The sequence below is a fragment of the Scyliorhinus torazame genome, chromosome 11 (assembly GCF_047496885.1).
Source record: "Scyliorhinus torazame isolate Kashiwa2021f chromosome 11, sScyTor2.1, whole genome shotgun sequence".
Taxonomy (NCBI): domain Eukaryota; kingdom Metazoa; phylum Chordata; class Chondrichthyes; order Carcharhiniformes; family Scyliorhinidae; genus Scyliorhinus; species Scyliorhinus torazame.
Window position 1 is genome coordinate 139,956,462 of NC_092717.1, and position 19,223 is coordinate 139,975,684.

General features: G+C 46.6%; 1 protein-coding gene across 4 annotated transcripts in view; it reads right to left on the reverse strand.

Annotated features, from left to right (window-relative positions):
• spidr (scaffold protein involved in DNA repair) overlaps positions 1 to 19,223 on the reverse strand; it is a 452,785-nt gene that overhangs the window by 20,601 nt on the left and 412,961 nt on the right. For all 4 annotated transcript variants that reach the window (XM_072467811.1, XM_072467809.1, XM_072467808.1 and 1 more), the window contains exon 15: positions 9,539 to 9,746. In XM_072467811.1, coding sequence (XP_072323912.1) covers positions 9,539 to 9,746 — 208 coding nt within the window. The remainder of the gene's footprint in view (positions 1 to 9,538; positions 9,747 to 19,223) is intronic.

Here is a 19,223-nt window from a genome sequence, read left to right on the forward strand (position 1 = left end):
TTCAATATAACCTCCTTTCTCTTAGACTCTTTGCCCCTATTAAAAAAGGCAACAATACTGTATATTTTATTAATGACTCTCAGCCTGTCCAGCCACTTTCAACAATTTATGCAAATATACAATCAGGCCCCTCTGCTCCAGCACCCCGTTTTACATTTGTGCCTGTTATTTTATATTGCCTCTCCATCTTCTTCCTACCAAAATGAATCAATCACATTTTGCTGCATTGAGCTTCATCTGTCACCTTCACCTGTCCATTCAACCTGTCCTTTTGAAGTTGTAAACTATCCTCCGCACAGCTCACAATGCTTCCAACTTTTGTGATCATCCAAAAAATTTGAAATTGTGCCTGGTTCATCAAGGTCTAGGTCATTATTATATATATCAGGTAAAACAATGGTCCCAACACTGTTCCCCGGGGAACTCCACTATACACATTCTCCAAGCCCAAAAATCATCCACTGACCATTAAAACATCCATTAACTCACCATCCTGGCTTGGAAATATATCACTGTCCCGGTCGCTGGGTCAAAATCCTAGAACTCACTCCCTAAAAGCAAGTGTACCTACACCTCAGGGACTGCAACGGTTCAAGAATGCAGTTCATGGACGTCTGGTGGTGTCCATGAGCTGAGCGGTCGCACGAAAGATGGCTCTCTCCTGGAAACAAGAGGAAGCAAACAAAGTTTTCAAAAAATTTAATTTACAAGATGTGGGCCTTGCTGGTTAGGCCTGCATTTATTGCCCATCCCTAGTTGCCCTTCAGTAGGTGGTGTGAGTTGCTTCCTTGAACCGCTGCAGTCCCTGAGTGTAGGTACAACCACTGTGCTGTTAGGGAGGGAGTTCCAGGACTTTGCTCCAGTGAAGGAACAGCGATATATTTCCAAGTCAGGTGAGTGACTGGGAGGCGAACTTTCAGGTGGTGGGGTTCCCATGTATCTGCTGCTGTTCCTTCTACATGGTCGTGGGTTTGGAAGGTGCTGTCTAAGGAACCTTGGTGAGTTACTGCAGTGCATCTTGTAGATGGTACGCATGGCTGCCACTGTTCATCGGTGGTGGAGGGTTTGAGTGTAGGTGAAAAGGGGAGCAATCAAGCAGGCTGCTTTGTCCTGGATGGTGTTGAACTTCATGAGTGTTGTTGGAGCTGCAAACATAGAGACATAGAAAATAGGAGGAGGAGGAAGCCATTCGGTCCTTCGAGCTTGTTCCGTCATTCATTATGAAGCACAAATCTTCAGTGCTATTGCTGGAATATTATCAGGGCCCTTAGCCTTTGCAGTATCCAGTGCCTTCAGCTGTTTCTTGATATCATATAGAGTGAATTGTATTGGCTAAAGACTGACATCTGTGATGCTGGGGACCTCCGGACGAGACCAAGATGAACCATCCATTCAGCACTTCTGGCTGAAATGTGTTGCAAATGTCTCAGCCTTGTCTTTTGCACATTTGTGCTGGGCTCCTCCATCATTGAGGATGGGAATATTTGTGAAGCCTCCTCCTCCAGTGAGTTGTTTAATTGTCCACCACCATTCACGGCTGGATGTGGCAGGGTTGCAGAGCTTAGATCCGATGCGTTCGTTGTGGAATCACTTAGCTCTATTACTTGCTGCTTACGCTGCTTGGCACAAAAGTAGTCCTGTGCTGTAGCTTCACCAGGTTGACACCTTATTTTTCGGTATGCCTGACGTTGCTCCTGGCATGCTCTCCTGCACTCTTCATTGAACCAGGGTTAATCCCTGGACTGGTGGTAATGGTAGAATGGGGAATATGCTAGGCCATGAGGTTACAGATTGTGGTTGAATACAATTCTGCTGCTGCTGATGGCCCAAAGCGTCTCATGGGTGCCCAGTCTTGAGTTGCTTGATCTGATCGAGGTCTAATCCATTTAGCATGGTGGTAGTGCCGCACAACATGATGGAGGGTATCCTGAAAGTGAAGATGGGACTTTGTCTCCACAAGAACTGTGCGGTGGTCACTAAGACTGTCATGGACAGATGCATTTGCAGCAGGCAGGTTGGTGAGGATGAGATCAAGTATGATTTTCCCTCTTGTTGGTTCCATCACCACCTGCTGCAGTCCCAGTCTAGCAGCTATATTCTTTAGGACCTGGCCAGCTTGGTCTGTGGTGGTACTACTGAACCACTCTTGGAGATGAAAACTGAAGTCCCCACCCAGAGCATGTTCTGCACACTTTACACCCTCAGTGCTTCCTCCAAATGGTGTTCAACATGGAAAAGTACTGATTCATCAGCTGATGGTGGCCAGTACGTATTATCAGCAGGAGGTTTCCTTGCCCATTGTTAACCTGAAGCCGTGAGACTCCATGGGGTCCAAAGTCAATATTGAGGGCTCCCAGGGCAACTCACCCTTTAATGTTGACACTTTAATCTGCTTTGATGGGTCAAAAAATGAGGTATCGCCTCAAAAAGGAGCTGGGCAGAATGACAAAATTAAAAGTAATCAGAATGATAGAAGAACCTACCGATTTGGTAAATTCCAAGGCATGTGTAAAGAAAAAGAATGGCGATATTCACATCTGTATGGATCCCAAAGATCTTAACGGGAATATCAAAAGAGAACACAACCAAATACCAAACTTGAGGAAATCACATCTGAGACAGCTGGTGCACAGTTCTTTACGAAACTTCACGCAGCTAAAGCTAGAGGAACAAAGTACAATGTACTGCACTTTAAAAACACCATTTGGACAGTATTGCTTTCTGTGAATGCCGTTTGGCATAATTTCGGCATCAGTAATTTTTTATCATGCCATGGAGCACATAATCAAAGGTGTACGTGGATGATATCATCGTTTGGGGCTCAATACGACGTGCCCAAAGTTCTAACGAGCGTCAGGAGAAATGGGCTGAAGCTCAACAAGCAAAAGTGCCAACTTGGAATAACTGAGGTCACATTCCTAGGTGACAAGCTCTCATCACATGGAATTGAACCTGACGAGGACAAAATCAAAGCAATTCTCAACATGCCAACACCACACAACAAGAAAGCCATCTTACAAGTGATGGGTATGATCAATTTTATAGGGAAATTCATTCTAAACCTGCCAGCAAAAACACATCTATGTGATCTCTTGCACAAGACCACGGATTTCACTTGGACTGAGCAACATGAGCAAGAGTGGAAGAAGCTCAAGACTTCACTAACCACCACACCAGTTCTCACATTTTTTGACCCATCAAAGCAGATTTAAGTGTCAACAGATGTGTCAAAAGATGCTCTAGTAGCAGTTCTTCTGAAACTTGAGCATGACAATTGGAAACCAGTCGCATATGCATTACAATCCATGACGACAACAGAGCAGAGTTACGCTCAAATTTAAAAAGAATGCCTAGGTTTAGTTGTAGGCTTGGAGAAATTCCATGAATACGTGCATGGGTTTCCAACTTTCACAGTTGAGATAGATCATCGTCCTTTGGTTAACATCATCAGGAAGAATCTCACTTAAATGCCTCCGCTCATTCAGAGGTTGATGATGAAGTTACAATGCTTTGACTTCAATCTCATCAAGACGCCAAGCAAATATTTATTCTCAGCAGATGTATTATCAAGAATGCCGATACAAAATATTAGCAGTGAAATTGCTGAAGATGTAGATCTGCATATCAATCTTATTTCCACACTACTACCAGTATCAGATACAAAACTATGTGAGAGTCAAGAAGAGACCAGGAAGGATCACACTCTTCAAGGGGTGAAGAGGAACATCAACTCACACTGGCCCAGAGGTCAATGTATGGAGTTCTACAATATAAGATCTGAACTCAGTATTATTAATGGAGTGGTACTTCGTTTGAACACTACAGTTATACCTCAATCTCTTTGCAAGGATGTACTTAAGAGGATACATGAAGGACATCTCGGGATTGAGAAGTCTACAAGGAGAGCTTGTGACTCGGTTTACTGGCCAGGTATAAACCAGGATATTGACAGGATGGTCAGTTGTTGTGACATATGCCAGAGGCATCGTTCCAATCAAACAAGTGTGGCGACACTTCGCAGTCACGTATGATTTCAATCACGTCACATCAAGTCCGTTGTACCCACATGCCAATAGCAAAGCCGAGAAAGGTATACATATTGTCAAGCAATTATTGAAGAAAGCAATGGAGGCCAATCTGATCCATATCTCGCACTATTGAGTTACAGAGCGTCACCATTGCCACATGGTAGATCGCCAGCAGAGTTACTCATGAACAGAAGGTTGCATACCACACTTCCATACTTGGACAAGGAGGAGGAGAATGCAGTGACATTGCAGGAAATTCAAAACATGAAAGCAAAACAAAAGCAGTTCTATGATAGATTGCCTGGAACTTTACCACCTCTGAGTAGCGATGACATTGAGAGAGTAGAAGATTCAGGCAATTGGTCAAGAAAAGCCATTGTACTTGAAGAAGTAGCACCTTGTTCCTACAATGTACAGGCAGAGGATGGGTTGGTTTTCAGAAGAAATTGTTGCGCACACTTGAAAACCAGAGAAGAATTTCATCACAATGTGATGGATGACAAACCTATGTCAGAATCAACGTCAGCTGCAGTGTCAGATAGTTCAGCAGTTCTTCAGCATGAGACCATCATTGAATCTACAAGTTCTGAGCAGCAAGGTCAAACTTTGAGATCAACCAGAGTCAGAAACAAATCTGATCGGCTCAATTTGTAGATTTGGACTATTTGTACACACTGTGCTTGCAGTTCCTGTGTATCTATATATATATTTGTTAAACCAGTTTTAAAAACGTTAAAGAAAAAATTTGTACTGTTAGACTCACAGGCTAATGATATCACATGTAAATATACTAATGCTAATGTATTAATTTATTCCTTCAAAGGAAAGGGGATGTAGTGATATCATGGTTGTTTTGTAATTCACCAACTGAGCACTAAGGGTCTCATTAGTAAAATAATAATAATCTTTATTGTCACAAGTTGGCTTACAGTAACACTGCAATGAAGTTACTGTGAAAAGCCACTAGTGGACACATTCCGGCGCCTGTTCGGGAGAATTCAGAATGTCCAATTCACCTAACAGCACGTCTTTCGGGACTTGTGGGAGGAAACCGGAGCACCTGGAGGAAACCCACGCAGACACGAGGAGAAGGTGCAGACTCCGCACAGACAGTGACCCAAGCCGGGAATTGTATATAAGTGAATGTTAGAGTCAGGTGACCTCAGTCTGACTGGGGAAGCTGAAAGAGAGGAGTTGCTTGTGCATGTTCACAATATTAATCATTTGTTGTTTTGTATATAGTTGACCAACAATTAATGTTAATCAATCATTTTTAGCTTCAGCTACAAGTATTCTTGTAATATAATCAGGCCATCCGACACGAACATTACACTTTACATAGGCGACTAGGTTTGAAAGGTTTGCAATGTGCAGTGCTTCATCAAGCAGCACGGTAGCATTGTGGATAGCACAATCGCTTCACAGCTCCAGGGTCCCAGGTTCGATTCTGGCTTGGGTCACTGTCTGTGCGGAGTCTGCACATCCTCCCCGTGTGTGCGTGGGTTTCCTCCCACAGTCCAAAGATGTGAGGGTTAGGTGGATTGGCCATGATAAATTGCCCTTAGTGTCCAAAATTGCCCTTAGTGTTGGGTGGGGTTACTGGGTTATGGGGATAGGGTGGCGGTGTTGACCTTGGGTAGGATGCTCTTTCCAAGAGCCGGTGCAGACTCGATGGGCTGAATGGCCTCCTTCTGCACTGTAAATTCTATGATAATCTATGAAAAAAATTGAAGTGCATAAAATCAACTTGCTTATATCCTTGCTATTAGCTGATCACTCATGTTGTGGGCCATATCATGGATTCTGCGTTGGATGGACTGTGTTATCCGAAAATGAAAGTATTAATTTGCTTGCAGGCCTTCTCTCCCAGCCAAATACCCACAAGCTCCTTAGCTGCTGGCAATATTAACTCCTCCCGATTGTGTGCGGCTTCCCTGTCTTTGTTATGAGCAGCGTGAGAATATAATCAGGGCCTAGTTTTAAGGCCGATTAAATTGGATATCCTAAATTAAAGAATTGGGCACTATAAATTAAAACCACACTCCGCTCCAGTAAGAAGCCTGCAGAATCCGAATATACAGAACTCAGATAGGCTGCTGGGGCATGTCTTCAGCAGCCCCTGATAGCCCAGCAAGTAATTATCACTCCTACTTGAGATGCATTGGCCTATTGTCCACAGTTCCTGATAATCCATCAAAGCAATCATCACTCCTCCTAAGGCGGGCTCAGGTCCCTGTCAAAGGTCATTGACCAGACCATTGGGCACTGAGACCCTGCCTCCTGAGACTCCATTGGCCAAAGGCCAAGAGCAGGTGGAAAGGAGGTGGGTGGAGACAGGGGGATAAAAATACGTATTCCGGACATCTAGGAAGCGAAGACTCGAAGCAAAGACTCAGTGTGCGAGGTGACCTTGACCAGACCAGAAAGAAGTGTCATGAGAATGTCGCTTTAAGAAATGTCTGACTGCTCATGTCACTGCAGTGATGTCAGAGTGTGGGTGGAGCTGAGCTCTGGTTTTGCTTTTTAGTTTCACTTTGAGAAAAGCTTGGGTGTGTCTGTCTTTTTGGTTTCGTTTTTCAGTGTGTTGCAGCTGAAGTCAGCCAAAGCAGCTGTATTGTTGAGCTCTCTGCCATGAAGGACTATCTCTTAATCATTTGGTGAATTCAGAATTATAAATGTTTTCAGTATTGAATGAAAACTCTGATGTGCTTCTGTTTAAATGTTTGTTAAGTCTTTTGGGTGCAAAAGGACAGCATACAGGTTACTTAGTGTTGTATTCTTTGGGGGTTATCTTTGAATTAATGGTCGCTAAGATATTCACTGTTTGTTTTAAAAAGGTTAACTTGAGTTCATAGAATAAACATTGTTTTGTTTTTTAAAAAATACTGTCCCATGCTGTACCATGCCTGTAGAGTGAGCCGTGTGCTCCCCATACCACAATCTATTAATAGTTGTGGGTCAGGTGAACTCCATGATACACTTTGGGATTCTCTAAACCCTGACCCATAACAGAAGGAAGGAAGCAATCAAGGAAGCAACAGCCAGTGGGAATCACCTTTGCAAAGAGGAACCAGAGATTGGATCTAAAGCACACCAAACCACCTTTGCTGGTAGTATAGTCGAATCCTGGGTGTTTCTTGTGTATATAGTGGGTAATTTATGGGTTAACTATATTTAATAAAGTATGTTGCATTAAATTTGTGTCCGTACTTTGTTCTCCTCAGAAATAAAGACATTTGGGTAAACTTTGATTAAGGAGCTGGTTGAAGTATCTGAATTGGACAGATACAACAGGAGACTTAACGGATATGAGACCTCCCACTGCCTTAGCATTATTACTGCCTATAGATATGCATTCCATAATTTTCTTGCTACTCTGAAATTCTTTGAGCTTGCTTTCAAAAAATTCCATTGGCTTGGATACATATTCCCCATGTTTAGTCTCAAGATGATGGTTAAGATTAGCAGGCTTTAAGCTTTCATTTAACAGAGCGTCATAAAACAGGACACATAATGGGAAAGGTTCGCTTTCTGAGCTGTACAAGGAAATCCCAGTTCTAAATATTTACTGCATATTTTCTCCGCACTATTCGCTTAATTTTGTTGTGCTGAGATTCAGTTGATGATGCCTCACTGTCATTTTCACCATCTATCTGTTTTCTCTTCAGCCACCGATCCATTTTGACATTGGCGGCGCCTGTTTGTGAGGATGAACTGGAGTTCATTGCCAAAACCTCACCAGAGTAACTGGCTGCTGGCAATAAATTTTGGGAAAGCTGTGATGCCGATGGATGCTCCAGGCAAGACGGGTATCATAAAAGAGAGAAATGACCAAAAACGGCAGTAAATTCAACAAGATGATGATGATGCTGGTGCTGCCCAGTCCTCTCACTCTCAGCCCCACCTGACTAGCCTCTGGCTCTGGTCAAGTCGCCCCGCTCCCACTGGCCGTTGCTCCCCGATTCCCCAACTTGCCCGGCTTTCTTCGCACTTCCCAACTGCTGCTCAGTTCACCTCTCGGCTCTCGCTCCGGTGGCTGGTCCTCCAGCCTCGATGACTACCTGTCCTCCTGGTGAGCTGCCTGGCTGCAACTGCTGGCAATCTGCCCTGGCCGCTACTGCTGGCAATCCGCACTGGCCTCTGCTCTCTCTTGCCCTCGTTGTCCAGTCTGACTACTGCCCAGCCCAATCCTCTCACTCTCAGAATTTCCTGACTGGCCTCTGGCTGAGTTAAACTGCTTCTGCTGGCTGCTCCTTTCTGATTCCCTGAGACACAATGCCGGCGCTTGCCTGGCCTTCTTTGCACCTCCCGATTGCCACTCTGCTCACCTCTCGGCTCTCGCTCGGTTGTCAGGCTTCGTGTCTTGACGACTGCATGCGCTCCTGGCTGGCTGCCAGCTATCTGACCACAGTGCCCTCGCTCTGTTTGGTTGGGTTCCCTGGCCTGGAGGTCAAGGGTCCCCTGCTACATCCCCTCAACTACCGTTGGTCAGCAACTCTTCCTTGCCTCGCTGAAAGCTTCGCAAGCTCGCACCCCGATCTTAGGATGGCAACCTCACCTTTGCCTCAGGCTGTCCGCCATACCGAACACTGGAAACCTGGCTGCTCCTTTGTACCTTTACTCAATGGACGTTAGAAACTCCACACCAATTCAGGAGATCCGAGTCTGAATTATTCTAAAACTCCACAACCGTACAACATCTGGCAAACTATTTTCCTGCTCTAAAGGAGAGTCCACCAATCAATGTCCAATGTTGTTCTGTACTACTTTCTGATAGGCTCATCCTTGAGCCTATCAGCAAATTTAAAGCTACCAGGGCACTGATTGGTGTTCTTACTCCAATAGTCACCTCTCTATATGGGACTCCTCCATTGGCTGGGGGCCACGTGTTGCAGTGCTGTGTGTTTCATTGAAAGTCTACCTCTGGCCTCATTATTTCATTGCAGGGATTAACATAATACCAGAAATAATTGTGAAAAAAGTTTAACAAAGATAAGTTTGCTATATACAAGGTACTCGTTATTTTTTTTCTCCCTGGTCACCCCTACCCCCACCCTGGACCTTTTTAACCTTCAACTGACACAAGGACCACCTGCAGTACCCATGGTCTGCAGACTACAGGTTGGGAACCACTGCATTAAACCAAAGAAAATAGCGGCACGTTGGCACAATGGTTAGCACTGCCGCATCACAGCACCAGGGAGCTGGGTTCGATTCTGGCCGTGGCTGACTGTGTGGAGTTTGCATTTCATTGTTTTGAGTTCCCAATGTCTGTGTGGGCTTACTCCAGGTGCTCCAGTTTCCTCCTACAGTCCAAAGATATGCAAGTTAGGATGGATTGGCCATGCTAAATTGCTCCTTAGTGTCCAGGGATGCGCAGGTTAGGTTACGGCAGGGTGGATGTGGGAATGGGCCTGTGTAGAGTGCTCTTTCAGAGGGTTGGTGCAGACTCATTGGACTGAATGGCCTCCTTCTGCACTATAAACATACACTGTGAAACCAGACGTTACCTTTTTCGACTATAGCATTCTTGAAGGAAATGTTGCTGGATGCTTCATCATTCAGTGATTTAATAACATTAGTACCCAAGACACAGAACAAGGTGACACAGACTGAGATAGTTCTGGGTACTTCTGAATCATGACTTGCAGACTGCAATGTTGAATCAGTCACACATAGCCAAAAGTCCTTATTCATTTGGAGATTGGCAGGTTGTCCCTGTTAAAAAAAAAGTGTTAAACACTCAGTAAATATACAACTACACTTGATATAATTTGGGTTGATATGCAAGAAAGAACCCAGCATTAAAAAAGTTATTCAAAATGTTTACATGCTAACACAATAAAGACTAAATGTAAAATCTTGGTTGTTCTGTATGCCAGAGCTAAGCTGTTCCAGAGCAGTTATAGCAGTAAGAGCCACCAGATAAGGTAACAAAAATTCCAATTATGCCCTTTACACAAAGGTCAATGTAAATTTAATCAAGCCAATACCATCCATCTATTTGATAATTGGTAAAATGACAGATGAAATCATCAATTCACCAACACTAAGTTTGGATTGTGTCATTTGGCTCCAGATCATAACACAGTTTATATTCACACATGGATTATATTCATTGGAGTTTAGGAGGTTGAGTGGAGATCTAATAGAAACTTACAAGATAATGAATGGCTTAGATAGGGTGGACGTAGGGAAGTTGTTTCCATTAGCAGGGGAGACTAGGACCCGGGGGCAGAGCCTTAGAATAAAAGGGAGTCACTTTAGAACAGAGATGAGGAGAAATTTCTTCAGCCAGAGAGTGGTGGGTCTGTGGAATTCATTGCCACAGAGGGCGGTGGAGGCCGGGACGTTGAGTGTCTTTAAGACAGAAGTTGATAAATTCTTGATTTCTCGAGGAATTAAGAGCTATGGAGAGAGAGCGGGTAAATGGAGTTGAAATCAGCCATGATTGAATGGTGGAGTGGACTCGATGGGCGAATGGCCTTACTTTCGCTCCTATGTCTTATGGTCTTATGGATGTCGGAGCTGAATACCAGACGAAAGATCCGAACAGCTGCTCTTGACATCACAGCAGCATCCAACCAATCATAGAACCAAGAAGACCAAGCAAAGAACAACCCATCAGAACCTGGAGTCATACAAAAGACAAAGATGATGGCCACAATTGTTTTTTTTAAAGAAACAATTTATGAGGTATTTTTTGGTATCATAACAACAACACAATGAACAATGTACATGAAACTATAAACATAGAGCAAAACCGTCTCCCTCCCTTACAGGTCACACCTTTATTAACCCCCTACTCCAAGCTAAACGAACCCACCCACCTTCTGCTGACGATTAATTTTCCGCGAAGTCGACGAACGGTTGCCACCTCCGGGCGAACCCAAACAGAGAAAGCTAGCCATGTTGATAGGCAAGTCTCCGACTTCGGGGGCTTTGAGTCCCTCCAAGCTAATAGTAGCCATCTCTGGGCGACCAGGGAAGCAAAGGCCAGAACGTCTGCCGATTTCTCCTCCTGGATTCCCGGGTCTTCCGACACCACGAAAATCGCCACCTCTGGACTCAGTGTCACCCTTGTTTTTAACACCGTGGACATGACATTTGAAAACCCCTGCCAAAATCCCCGAAGCTTCGGACATGCCGAGAACATGTGAACATGGTTCGCTGGTCCTCCCACATATTTTGCACACCTATCTTCCACCCCAAAGAATCTGCTCATCCGGGCCACTGTCATGTGAGCCCGGTGAACGACCTTAAATTGTATCAGGCTGAGCCTGGCACATGTTGCGGACACGTTGACTTTACTCAACGCGTCCGCCCATAGACCATCCTGTGTCTCTCCTCCCAGCTCCTCCTCCCACTTGGCTTCAGCTCCTCGGTCTGCGTCTCCTCTGACCCCATAAGTTCCTTATAAATGTCCGAGACACTCCCTTCTCCTACCCATCCTCTGGAAACTACCCTGTCCTGAATCCCCCTGAACTGTAGGAGCGGGAAGGTTGACACCTGTTTACGTAGGAAGTCCCGTACCTGCAGATACCTGAATTTGTTTCCCCTCGCCAACCCAAACTTCTCCTCCAGCGCCCTCATACTCGGAAAGCTCCCCTCTATAAACATATCCCCCATCCTCTCAATCCTTGCTCTACGCCATATCCGTAAACTCCAATCCATACCTCCCGGGGCAAACCGGTGATTATTACAGATTGGGGACCAGACCGATGATCCCTCTGCTCACACATGTCTCCTCCATTTCCCCCAGACTCTCTGGGCCGCCACCACGGGGCTGGTGGAGTACCATGCCGGCGGGAACAGCAGAGGCGCAGTTACCAACGCACCCAAACTGGTGCCCTTGCATGAAGCCGCCTCTCTACACTCCATGCCAACCCCTCCCCCACCACCCACTTCCTGATCATGGCTATATTCGCCACCCAGTAATAGTTACTAAAACTTGACAGCGCCAGCCTACCCTCTCCCCGACTCCACTCAAGCATTCCCTTCCTTACCCATGGGGTGTTCCCGCCCAAACAAAGCCAGAGATCACTTTGTTGACCCGTTTAAAAAAGATGGAATAAAGATGGGAAGACATTGAAACAAGAACAGGAATCTCGGGAGGGCCGTCATCTTCACCGTCTGCACCCTCCCAGCCAGTGACAACGGGAGCGCGTCCCATCTCCGAAAATCGTCCTTCATTTGGTCTACTAGCCAGGCCAGATTTAATTTATACAGTCGGTCCCATTCCCGTGCCACTTGAATGCCTAGGTACCAAAAGCTTCTCCCTATTAATCTAAACGGCAGCTCCCCCAATCGCCTCTCTTGTCCCCTCGCCTGGAACGCAAACATCTCACTTTTCCCCATATTTAGCTTATACCCCAAAAACCGGCCAAATTCCCCTGGAATCCTCAAGATTTCTTCCATCCCCTCTAATGGGTCCGATACATACAGAAGCAGGTCGTCTGCATAGAGCGAGACTCTGTGCTCCACCACCTCCCCGGACCAGCCCCTTGAGGCTCTCAGAGCCATTGCCAACGGCTCTATAGCTAGTGCGAACAACAGTGGGGAGAGGGGGCATCCCTGTCTCGTCCCCTGGTGCAGTCTAAAGTAGTCCAATGTTGTCCTATTCATCCGTACACTTGCCACAGGAGCCTGATACAATAACCTGACCCAGTCAATAATGCCCCGCCCAAATCCGAACCATCCCAATACCTCCCACAGATAATCCCATTCTACCCGATCAAAAGCCTTTTCTGCATCCATTGCAATCATTACCTCCACCTCCCTACCTTCCGGAGGCTTCATGATCACATTTAACAACCTTCTTACATTGGCCACCAACTGCCTACCCTTAACAAACCCCGTCTGGTCCTCCCCAATAACGTCCGAAACACTATCCTCAATCCTGTAATGGAACCTACAAGGGAACAAGTGGTCCTAGATCTGGTCCTGTGTAATGAGGCAGGATTGATTAATGATCTCATAGTTCGGGATCCTCTTGGAAGGAGCGACCACAATATGGTGGAATTTAAAATACAGTTGGAGGATGACAAGGTAAAATCAAACACTAGTGTTTTGTGCTTAAACAAAGGCAATTACAATGGGATGAGAGAAGAACTAGCTAAGGTAGACTGGGAGCAAAGACTTCATGGTGAAGCAGTTGAGGAACAGTGGAGAACCTTCCGAGCGATCTTTCACAGTGTTCAGAAAAGGTTCATACCGACAAAAAAGAAAGACGGTAGAAAGGGGAAAAATCGACCGTGGATATCTAAGGAGGTGAGGGAGAGTATCAAATTGAAGGAAAAAACATACAAAGTGGCAAAAATTAGTGGGAGACTAGAGGACTGGGAAGTCTTTAGGGGACAACAGAAAGCTACTAAAAAAGCTATAAAGAAGAGTAAGGTAGACTATGAAAGTAAACTGGCTCAGAACATAAAAGCAGATAGTTAAAGCTTCTACAAATATATAAGACAAAAAAGAGTGGCTGAGGTAAATATTGGTCCTTTGGAAGATGAGAAGGGAGATTTAATAATAGGAGACGGGGAAATGGCTGAGGAGCTGAACAGGTTTTTTGGGTCAGTATTCACAGTGGAGGACACAAATAACATGCCAGTGTCTGATGGAAATAAAGATATGATAGGTGAGGACCTTGAGATGATTGTACTCACTAAGGAGGAAGTATTGGGCAAGCTAATGGGGCTAAAGGTAGACAAGTCTCCTGGCCCTGATGGGATGCATCCCAGAGTGTTAAAAGAGATGGCTAGGGAAATTGTAAACGCACTAGTGATAATTTATCAAAATTCACTAGACTCTGGGGTGGTCCCAGAAGATTGGAAAGTAGCAAACGTGCCACCACTGTTTAAAAAAGGAGGTCGGCAGAAAGCGGGTAATTATAGGCCGGTAAGCTTAACTTCGGTTGTAGGGAAAATGCTGGAATCTATCATTAAGGAGGAAATAGCGGGGCACCTGGAGGGAAATTGTCCCATTGGGCAGACGCAGCATGGGTTCACAAAGGGTAGGTCATGTCTGACTAATTTGGTAGAATTGTTTGAGGACGTTACCAGTGCAGTAGATAATGGGGAGCCAATGGATGTGGTATATCTGGATTTCCAGAAAGCTTTTGACAAGGTGCCACACAAAAGGTTGCTGCATAAACTAAAGATGCATGGCATTGAGGGTAAAGTGGTAGCATGGGTAGAGGATTGGTTATCTAACAGAAAGCAGAGAGTGGGGATAAATGGGTGTTTCTCTGGTTGGCAACCTGTAACTAGTGGGGTCCCTCAAGGATCAGTGTTGGGCCCGCAGTTGTTCACAATTTACATAGACGATTTGGAGTTGGGGACCAAGTGCAATGTGTCAAAGTTTGCAGACAACACTAAGATGAGTGGTAAAGCAAAAAAGTGCAGAGGATACCAGAAGTCTGCAGAAGGATTTGGATAGGTTAGGTGAATGGGCTAGGGTCTGGCAGATGGAATTCAATGTTGCCAAATGTGAGGCTATCAATTTTGGGAGGAATAACAGCAGAATGGATTGTTATTTAAACAGTAAGATGTTAAAACATGCTGCTGTGCAGAGGGACCTGGGTGTGCTGGTGCACAAGTCGCAAAAAGTTGGTGTGCAGGCGCAACAGGTGATTAAGAAGGCTAATCGAGTTTTGTCTTCCGTTGCTAGAGGGATGGAGTTCAAGACTAGGGAGGTTATGCTGCAATTGTATAGGGTGTTGGTGAGGCCGCATCTGGAGTATTGTGTGCAGTTTTGGTCTCCTTACCTGAGAAAGGACATATTGGCACTGGAGGGAGTGCAGAGGAGATTCACTAGGTTGATCCCAGAGTTGAGGGGATTAGATTATGACGAGAGGTTGAGTAGACTGGGACTGTACTCATTGGAGTTTAGAAGGATGCGGGGGGATCTTATTGAAACATATAAAATTATGAAGGGAATAGATAGGATAGATGCGGGCAGGTTGTTTCCACTGGTCGGGGAAAGCAGAACTAGGGGGCATAGCCTCAAAATAAGGGGAAGTAGATTTAGGACGGAGTGTAGGAGGAACTTCTTCACCCAAAGAGTTGTGAATCTCTGGAATTCCTTGCCCAGTGAAGCAGTTGAGGCTCCTTCTTTAAACGTTTTTAAGAAAAAGATAGATACCTTTCTAAAGGATAAAGGGATTTGGGGATATGGTGTACGGGCCGGAGAGTGGAGGGGAGTCCACAAAGATCAGCCATGATCTGATTAAATGGCGGAGCAGGCTCGAGGGGCCAGATAGCCTACTCCTGTTCCTAGTTCTTATGTTCTTATGTAATCCTGGAGGACAAAATTCTGGCCAGCAGTTTGGTGTCCACATTCAACAGTGTTATCGGCCTGTAGGACCCACACAGCTCTGGGTTCCTGTCCCGCTTCAGAATCTGGGAAATCGTGGCCTGTGACATCGTCGGGGGCAGCACCCCTCTTTCCCTTGCCTCATTGAACATCCTCATCAACACTGGCCCCAATATCCCAGAGAACTTTTTATAAAACTCCACTGGGTACCCATCCGGCCCCGAGTCTTTACCCGCCTGCATGGCCTTCAGACCCTCCACTATCTCTTCCAACCTGATCGGGGCCCCCAGCCCTTCTACCAGCTCCCCGTCCACCTTTGGGAAGTTCAGCCCTCCCAAGAAATGCCTCATCCCCCCCGGCCCCGTAGGAGGTTCCGACCTATACAGCCTACTGTAGAAATCCCTAAATGCCTTATTCACCCCTGCTGAATCTCCAACCAGGTTCCCAACTCCGTCCTTTACTTTCCCGATCTCCCTGGCTGCCTCCCTCTTTCTAGGTTGCTGTGCAAGCATTCTGCTGGTCTTCTCTCCATACTCATAGATCGCCCCCCTTGCCTTTCTCAGCTGCTCCACCGCCCTCCCTGTGGTTAACAAGCCGAACTCCGCCTGTAGCCTCCGCCGTTCCCTTAAAAGCCCTGCCTCTGGGGTCTCTGCCAACATCCTATCGATCTGTAATATCTCCTTAACCAGTCGGTCCGTCTCTGCCCTGTCCACCTTCTCCCTATTTGGAGTTGGATTTGTTTATTGTCACGTGTACTGAGGTACAGTGAAAAGTATTTTTCTGCGAGCAGCTCAACAGATCATTAAGTACATGGGAAGAAAAGGGAAGAAAAGAAAATGCATAATAGGGCAACAGAAGGGAAACAATGTCACTACATAAGCACCGGCATCAGATGAAGCATACAGGGTGTAGTGTTAATGAGGTCAGTCCATAAGAGGGTCATTTAGGAGTCTGGTAACAGCGGGGAAGAAGCCGTTTTTGAGTCTGTTTGTGCATGTTCTCAGACTTCTGTATCTCCTGCCCGATGGAAGAAGTTGGAAGAGTGAGTAAGCCGGGTGGGAGTCAGTGGGAGGTGTAGATGGAGTCAATGGATGGGAGGCAGGTTTGTGTGATGGACTGGGCTATGTTCACGACTCTCTGAAGTTTCTTGTCGTCCTGGGCCGAGCAATTTCCATACCAGTCTGTGATGCAGCCAGATAGGATGCTTTCTATGGTGCATCTGTAAAAGTTGGTACGGGTTAATGTGGACATGCCAAATTTCCTTAGTTTCCTGAGGAAGTATAGGTGCTGTTGTGCTTTCTTGGTGGTAGCGTCGACGCGGGTGGATCAGAACAGATTTTTGGAGATGTGCACCCCATGGAATTTGAAACTGCTAACCATCTCCACCTCAGCCCAATTGATGCTGACACGGGTGTGTACAGTACTCTGTACTTTGCTTCCTGAAGTCAATGACCAGCTCTTTAGTTTTGCTGGCATTGAGGGAGAGATTTTTGTCGCTGCACCACTCCACTAGGTTTTCAATCTCCCTCCTGTATTCTGACTCGTCGTTATTCGAGATCCGGCCCACGATGGTCGTATCGTCAGCAAACTTGTAGATGGAGTTGGAACCAAATTTTGCCACGCAGTCGTGCATGTACAGGGAGTAGAGTAGGGGGCTAAGTACGCAGCCTTGTGGGGCCCCAGTATTGAGGACTATTGTGGAGGAGGTGTTGTTGTTCATTCTTCCTGATTGTGGTCTGTTGGTCAGAAAATCAAGGATTCAGTTGCAGAGTGGGGAGCCAAGTCCTACGTTTTGGAGCTTTGATATGAGCTTGGTTGGGATTATGGTGTTGAAGGCGGAGCTGTAGTCAATAAATAGGAGTCTGATGTAGGAGTCCTTGATGTCGAGATGCTCTAGGGATGAGTGTAGGGCCAGGAAAATGGCGTCTGCTGTGGACCAGTTGCGACGGTATGCGAATTGCAGTGGATCAAGGCGTTCTGAGAGTATGGAGGTGATGCGCTTCATGATCAACCTCTCGCAGCACTTCATTACGACTGAAGTCAGGGCCACCGGACGATAGTCATTGAGGCACGTTGCCTGGTTCTTCTTTGGCACCGGTATGATGGTGGTCTTCTTGAAGCAGGTGGGGACCTTGGAGTGGAGTAGGAACAGGTTAAAGATGTCCGCGAACATCTCTGCCAGCTGGTCCGCGCAGGCTCTGAGTGCACGACCAGAGATCCTGTCCGGGCCCGTCGCCTTCCTGAGGGTTCATTTTCAGGAAGGCCGATCTGACTTTGGATGGTGTGATGGTGGGTATGGGTGAGTTATGGGCTGCTGGGGCACTCGACAGCGAATTGTTGGTTACCTGCTCAAACCGAGCATAGAATGCATTGAGTTCATTGGGGAGGGGTGCGCTGCTGCCGGAGATACTGCTCGGCTTCGCTTTGTAGCCCGTTATGTTGTTTAGTCCTTGCCACAATCGCCGAGAGTCTGTCTGTGACTCTCACTTGGTTTGATATTCTCTCTTGGCATCTCGGATGGCTTTGCGAAGGTCATACCTGGATTTCTTGTACAGGTCAGGGTCGTCTGACTTGAATGCCTCAGATATGTCCTTCAGTAGGGAGTCAATCTCGCGATTGAGCCATGGTTTCCGGTTGGGGAACGTACGTACTGCTTTCTTTGGCACGCAGTCGTCCACACATTTGCTGATGAAGTCTGTGACGGTGGTGGCATACTCATTTAAGTTGGTCGCTGAGTTCTTAAATATGGACCAGTCCACTGTCTATAAGCAGTCACGTAAGAGCTCTTCTGTTTCCTCGGACCAGCACTGCACGACCTTCTTAGCTGGATTCTCCCGCTTGAGTTTCTGCTTGTATGCCGGGAGAAGGAACACGGTCTTATGGTCTGATTTCCCAAAGTGCGGTTGGGGGATGGAACGGTAGGCGCCCTTGATTTTTGAGTAGCAGTGGTCATGAGTGTTGCCGCCCCTGGTGGGACAGGAGATGTGCTGGTGGGACTTTGGCAGTACACTCTTCAGGTTGGCCTTGTTGAAGTTTCCGGCCACGACGAACAAGGCCTCCGGGAGTTCGGTTTCGTAGATGTTTATAACTGTGTACAGTTCGTAGACCGCTGAGATAATGGCTGAAGTGAACTCACGTGGAAGATAGTATGGGCGGCACTTCACGGTCAGATATTCCAGGTCTGGAGAGCAGTAGGTCGCCAGGGTCGCCACATCGAAGCACCAGGAGGAGTTGATGAGGAGGCAGACCCCTCCACCCTTCGCTTTGCCTGATGACGCGGTGTGGTCCGCCAGGCCCTCTGGGCCCGTATCGAGATCAGCTCCCCCCGACCACCGCCATCAGTGTTTCCCAGACCATCGCTGCTGAAATTTCCCCCGTGTCATTGACCTGCAGGTAGTTCTGAATACATTTCCTCAGCCGCTCGCACACCCCTTCATCCGCCAAATGTCCCACATCCAACCTCCATTGCGGGCGCTGGTTACTGTCTTTCCTCACCTGCAGGTCAACCCAATGCGGAGCATGGTCTGAGATTGTGATCGCCGAGTACCCCGTGTCCACCACCCCTGCCAGTAAGGCCCTGCTCAAAAAGAAGAAATCGATCCGGGAGTACACTTTATGCACGTGTGAGTAGAAGGAGAACTCCTTCACCCTCGGCTGCCCAAATCTCCATGGATCCACCCCCCCCCCCCCCCCCCCCATCTGCTCCATGAACCCTTTTAGTTCCTTTGCCATTTCTGGCACCCTGCCCGTTTTTGAGCTTGACCGGTCCAAGCCAGGGTCCATAACTGTGTTAGTCCCCTCTCATGACCAACCTGTGCGAGTCCAGGTCCAGTATCTTCCCCAGCATCCTCTTTATAAACTCCACATCATCCCAATTTGGTGCAT